This window comes from Octodon degus, unplaced genomic scaffold (assembly GCF_000260255.1).
Source record: "Octodon degus isolate 3935 unplaced genomic scaffold, OctDeg1.0 scaffold00015, whole genome shotgun sequence".
Classification (NCBI taxonomy): Eukaryota; Metazoa; Chordata; class Mammalia; order Rodentia; family Octodontidae; genus Octodon; species Octodon degus.
This window is the reverse complement of record NW_004524591.1, coordinates 8,533,745-8,540,300: the sequence shown is the minus strand read 5'-3', so window position 1 is coordinate 8,540,300 and position 6,556 is coordinate 8,533,745. Positions and strand designations below refer to the sequence as shown.

The following is a 6,556-nucleotide window of genomic DNA, read 5'->3' as shown; positions in this document are numbered from 1 at the left end:
ACATATATGTGAGAAGGAGAAGGAAGAGGAGGAGAAGGAGAAGGGGCAGGGGAAAGTGAATAAAGTGAATTCTATTGCAGTGTACTTGTTATAGTGTGGTAGACTGACAGCTGGTGGTCAACTTGTAACATCCATCTGACCTGAATCAGTGTGGTGCTGGTAATGGCAGCCTCACCTGAGGAGAGTTGCCAACAACATAAAAAGGAGAGGAAAAGGAGGAGGAGAAGAAGGAGGATAAGGAGGAGGAGGAAGAGGAGGAGGAGGAGGAGGAGGAGGAGGACGAGAAGCAGGATGATGATGATGAGGAGGAGGATGACAATGAGGTCAAGGAGGAGGAGAAGGGAGAGGAGGAGGAGAAGGAGAAGGGGCAGGGTCACAGGCAAGGGAAGGAGAAGGAGAAAGAGAAGGAAGAGAAGGAAAAGGAGGAGAAGGAGAAGGAGGAGAAGGAGGAGGAGGAGAATGAGAAGGAGACAAGGAAGAAGTCCTAGTAGGGAGCTCTTGGTTCTTCTAGTGCTTAGAGTTGACCCTTATTATGGGTGGAGGTGTTGACCCTTTAAGAAGTGTCATCTGTTTTCATCATCAGAGGAGCTTAGGACCTTGTTGTAGAGAATGGACGCTGTTCACTTTGGTGGAGCTCTGGTTCTTACTTTGAGCATTGTTTCCTAGCTCCAGATGGGAAGATAGTGCACTGTTCAGTTTTCTGGGGGACCTCCTTGTGCTGGCTTTCATGATATGAACTCAGCTGTTGTCACTGTTGGAGGACTTTGGAACCTCACTGTCACTGAGAAAGGCTGTGGTACTTTTTGGGGGAGAGCTCTGGTCTTTACTTTGAGTGTCATTTCTTGGCCTCAGTGCAGATCCCTCAGCCTGCTGGCCCAGATCCTTCATTCCACTGGCACAGACTTTCTAGCTTCCACCGCTAACCTTTGGGCCTTCACAGTGCAAATCCGTGAAGCAGGCTTGCATGACACATTGCAAGGGCTCTATGTCTTCAGCTGGACTCATGGAAGACATTGTCATGGAATTATGGCCCTCATCTGGATTCTCTGAGTCTTTAGTGAATGGACAGATTTCCTGAAACTCTTGAACTTGACTCTTTGGGTAAGTATTATACAACAATCCTATAAATTATGAGTCATGCATTGTTTCCCTTCAAACCTGACCAAAATGTATAGTTTGAGTTTCAAATGTCTCCTAAACATCCCTGGGTGGAAGGGTTAATCCCCAGCTATTGGAGGTGGTAGAACCTTTTGAAGGTATGGCCACCTAGGAAGTCTTTAGATCACTGAGGATATTCCCTTGAAGAGAGTGGGAGTACGCTGGTTCCATCCCCTCTTTTGCTTTCTGGTCATGAATGAGTTCTTTCATATGGTCCTTTTCTTAATGTGCTGTTGTGTCAAAGACCCAAAACCAACAGGACAGGAGATCATATGCTGAAAAACTTTCAAAATTGTGAGCCAAAATAAACTTCTCCCTTCATAAATTGATTGTCTCAGGTGATTTGTTATAGTACTGGAAAGTTAACATAGTATTGTAGTTAACCATGCTACAACTACTTTATATTCTAGCTTCCAGGATGGCATTTGAGACTTGAGTTTAACTCAGCCAAAATGGACCAACAAAAAGTTTAATCCTTTCCAGCTAGTTTAGACAAAAGGGCACATTATAACTTGCCTCCTTGGCAAGGAGAAAGCCTTAAAGATTGATATTGCTCTCTTCTGAGACATATTCTTGGATTTAATGGCAAGGAACACCTTTTCTAGATTTCTGTCTTGGCTCCCCATGTGTTTTGTATTGTTTGTGTTTTTCTTAATTCAGGTACAGCTTTATTTTCTTTATTTAAACTAAAGTATTCACCAGTCTTGCCCTAAATGAGTTTTATCTACAATGGAAAACTGAGATCTATTTGAGTTGAAGTCCACAAACAACAACACAGAGGGATCATAAAGATATTTGATATGAGCAAACACCTTCTTATTCAATTTGACTAAAATTATGCATCATTACGTTTTTTCTTGTCTTTTTGTAGTTGGCTGTTTAAATATGTTTTCAATAGACAACAAGGCACCAAGAACCCTGGGTAAATAATAGATGTTAAAAATAGCTACTACCTAACAATGTTACTGGAATAATTAGAGTGCAGAAAACTCTCTCATATGAGAAGCCAACTAAAAACAAAGGTTGGCATGATGCTGTTTCTTTGGTTCTTTTCAAATTAATACAGCATACTTCCTCCAAACTCATCTCTCCCACTTAAAACTATTTGGATTGTTTTTGCTTTGTTTGCTTTTAAACTTCCCTAAAATATACAATAGTGGATCTTATACTCAGAATAAGGAAATTATTTTTAAAAGTCTCATTTTGAGCTAGATTCTACTGAGTCATGTTATTCAAATTCAACACAATACGAACTTCATTTCTTTGTGTGGTGTGTGGCTGCTAAAGAACACACCCAGAAATTTCATCTTTGCAACACCACAGACCAATCGCAACTCAGGATTGTCCAGAGATAGCACAGAGACTGAGCCGGGGAGTCTGCATTTAAAGTCAAACTGGAAGACTATCACAGTATTCAGAAATAACTATTGCTCTCCCCAGGTACACTGGAATGGAAATAATGCCTTCCATTCTCCTCCCCTAAAGCTCCAGTGGCTTTTCTAGACTCATGACTTCTAAGGTCAGTTAGCGTATTTTAAATAGAACGTTTATCATTTCTGATTTTAATGAAAAATGGGGATCCTGTTGAGAGTAACAGTTCTGAACATGTCTCACCAAGTACACCAAAAGAAACTCCAGCTTTCCTTGAAGGCCACCTTCTAGAGAGGTAAGAATTGACAGAGCAACAAACTCGATCTGAATCGTCTTCAAACCTCTTACCAAATTTTACTGGATTCATGTGAAACAGATTGGCTATTTGAAAGACCTAAAAGATGTCATGAAATCATAGCATTTCTTAAAGATCCTGAAGGAAATACTTACATTTGGCTGTCACTCTGTACCCCCCTAGAGGAGGGGTGTGGCCTTCTAGAGCATCAAATCCAGCAGAAACCAGGACCATGTTTGGATCAAACTCTTTGGCCACAGGCATCACAACAGTCCTACACAGTAAAAAGGCAATCAGTCACACATGGGAATGGCACATGCCTTTAAAAATTGTTCAGTGAAAATGATTTGGCACAACCACAAGAACTTCCCAAGAATAAAAAGGGGGAAAAAAAACCCAATGTTTAAGTAGATCAAAAACTTATCATTTCGTTTATATGGCCTCACTGTTATTTTAGCATCCCAAGTCCTTTATTCTTTCATCATTTTTCTTCCTATTGAAAAAAAAAAAAAAAACATGCTCTGCAGGTACATTCGAAAGCCCATCATTACACACACATCTGTAGCTGTTTTATCCCTCTGCCTATAAAAAAAATCTCTGCTTCTTCCAAGAGAGTGACTAATGTTTCACAGAAGAAAGTAGAAGCTTTAGCAAAAACCTAGCTTGCTCTAGTTAGTGTGAACTTGGTGTAAATTTGAACTATAAATTTCTTTTGGGAAAAAGTTTGCTTCTCCAACTTAAAAAAAATATTTCAAAAATATTTGTCGTGGTAGGGGGTGACTCTTGCAAAGGAAAGACGCAAAATTCCCTTAATAGAATCCAGACTACAGTGTTAAGGGAGTCCAAGGTCAGACACACCAGGAATGTGGCAGCCGCATCTGTGACAGCTGCCCCTGCGGCCCCTCTCAGGCAGCTCAGCCCTCACCTCTGTTTGTGCAGATCACCCTCACCCCTGCTCAACAGGGCTCATCTGGAGAAAGAGAATGACTAATGTATGCCACAGAAGTTTATAAGAAAAATTAAAAACCTTCAAAATAGGCTTCCAGACCAGTGTGCTGTCATAAAAATTCAAATTTTGAAAAGCTATTTCAAAAAATGAGGACGTGCACACTATCATGAAGTTGAAAAGTAGTAAGAGCTCTTACTGTTGATTTATCAGAAAGAAAGAAAAATATACTAAAAGAGTGATCTTTAGTAAAGTGATACTTTCATTTGCATGCTTCCAAACTTTTTACAAGGATCCCTAAATTAATTTCAAATTTTAAAAATCTGAATTGTACGTCACCAGTGAGAAGTTGTTGAATGTAGGAGTTGTTATTCTACAAAGAAACTGTAACTGCTATAGTTACTGAAATTTATCTAGAGATTAATGAACAAAATATTTTTATAATTCCATTGCTATCATACAAGTTCTATCCTTCAAGCTTATAAATGTATACATAAGTGATTTCTATGATGGTGCTTCAAACAATGGGAAAACCACATAAATATAAATAGATCAATGAAACAAATAAAAAATAATTATTTCCTATGTACAATTTCATTAATATTTTTCTTTGATAAAATTAAGGCTCTTCAATATAGTCATGTTATCTGAAGGATGCATTAGATTCTTTCTCCTCCCAATAACACCAATTTTTATTGTTGCCATTAAAAATGTTACAAGTGATTGATTAGTTATATTCCAGAAGAGTAAAATAGCCATGCATTGTTGAGATACTGGAATAAGTTCTCTCAATGAATCAAGAGATTTTATCAAGATGTTCTTGATTAATGTATATGCCCTCTTAGGGAACAAATAATTTGGCTTCTATCTAAACAAGTAACAAGTTTATTATGTGGGTTGTTCATGACTCTACAAACATATGGGTTATAAACCCTCACAAAGGTTTCCAAAATGCTCCCTCACATTGAACTCAATCCAGAAAACATGAAAGTGATGGAAAATTTTGGAAAAAATTACCTAATAGACTTATTGCACTTTAAAATATGCATATGTAGAACTGTGTTGGAGTTGTAGATGTCTATTCAGAGACATAGCTATGCATGATTAGTATAGATCTGAGTGATATTATTTTGCAAAATATGGCATGAACTTTCTATTAAACAGAAGATGTATGGCAGCAGATACTTACAAAAGGTGACACATTGATGAGGGTCATACATTTCAACAAGCATCTACTGTGCTGTAGACACTTGTTTTGGCAAAATTTATTCAATTTTGAAGTGAATCTTACTGATTTGCCTACTGATAATATTAAGTACTTTCTTTCTCATTTCTCTGATATATGGATGAATTAACTCCGTAGATCTTTTTAATTTGACACTTACTTTAGGAGTGTCCAGGGAAGTGTCTTCACTCTACTTGTGTCAGTCTAGATTGATGCTGATTCAAAAGAACTATGGTATATATGTTTTGAAGGTCCATAAAATTGCCATTATAATTAAGAAGTGGGCCTCTAAGAGACAATTTGGCCAGTTAATGACATTATCATGGGAATGTGGTCCTGATACAAGGATAAGATTGGCCCACTTTTTCTCTTCCTCTGTTTTCTGTATGCCTGCTTGCCCTTCTGCCATATTATGACTCTGCCTGGAGGTCCCCACCAGATGTTGACACCACAGTCTTACACTTCTGGAACCATTAGCTAAGTTATTCTTCTGTATTAATTATCTAGTCTCTCTTAAAGGAACACAAAACGGGCTAAGCCAATAACTGAAAGACTAAAAATATTATAATAATGACTGGTAAAAATAAGGTAGTTTTTCTGAGATCAAGGCCTTGGAGGCATTCATTAAATTTTTCTATAAAATTTGGCTTCTACTTAAAGATGGCAAACAAAGCATATCTGTTTGCTACTCAGCTTTCCAAATAACTGATAAAAAAGAAAATACGCAGTACTTCTCTGAAATGTCTTGACTTACAGAGTAGCCACTGAGGAAAGGTGTAGTGATGGTGGGTAAGGCAAGGATGGCTTGATGGGGGCCAGCATTTTGATATTCTAGTTTTCAAGGATGATTACTTTCTAGATATGTCTCATATTCATGGACACAGGGCAGAAATACATTTATGAATTTATGGCTTTCAATATGCACCTAGAAATAATGTTATTTTTACATTTATGCATAAGCCAGCATGAATTTTCTAAAAATAATGACACCTTGGTCTCAAGGAACACAGTCACTGCCAAGATATTATTTTCTAATATTAACCACCCAACAAAAGGATCTAGTGATTCTCAGAGCAGTGGTTGATTTCAGAACTGCATTCTCAAAAAATACCAGGTGTCTTTGGAACATTTTATGGTGACAGAGAACCACAAAATGCTTGCAAAGGGATGAGGACATGTCAGTATGGCATACGAATTAATGCAAAAGGGATTCCAACAGCTAAAGGAGAACAATTTCAGGAATAAAATACATAATAAGAGTATTGAGTTAGAATCCATAGTATCAAATAAGTACCCATGATTTCATAGTATCCTACATAAATAACTAAATAAATGAAGAGGAGAGTATCTCTTCCTTATAGAGAAATATTAGCTAATATATGTAGAGGAATTGAAAGACATATAAAATCAAGATTTGAAGATAGAAATAATTGACAGAGCTAAAATGCATAGGTGTGGGGCTGGTGAGATGGCTCAGTGGTCTAAAGTACCTACTTAGAACAAGCTTAGCAAAGCACAGGGACCGCGGTTTAATCCCCCAGCACTACATGCCAGCCTGCCC

The 6,556-nt window shown here is 37.9% G+C and overlaps 1 protein-coding gene across 16 annotated transcripts in view; it reads right to left on the bottom strand.

The window, feature by feature from the left end:
• Positions 1-6,556, bottom strand: part of Hdac9 (histone deacetylase 9) — a 604,989-nt gene that overhangs the window by 126,270 nt on the left and 472,163 nt on the right. For all 16 annotated transcript variants that reach the window (XM_023709815.1, XM_023709817.1, XM_023709816.1 and 13 more), the window contains one exon: positions 2,980-3,098. In XM_023709815.1, the coding sequence (XP_023565583.1) occupies positions 2,980-3,098 (119 nt within the window). The remainder of the gene's footprint in view (positions 1-2,979; positions 3,099-6,556) is intronic.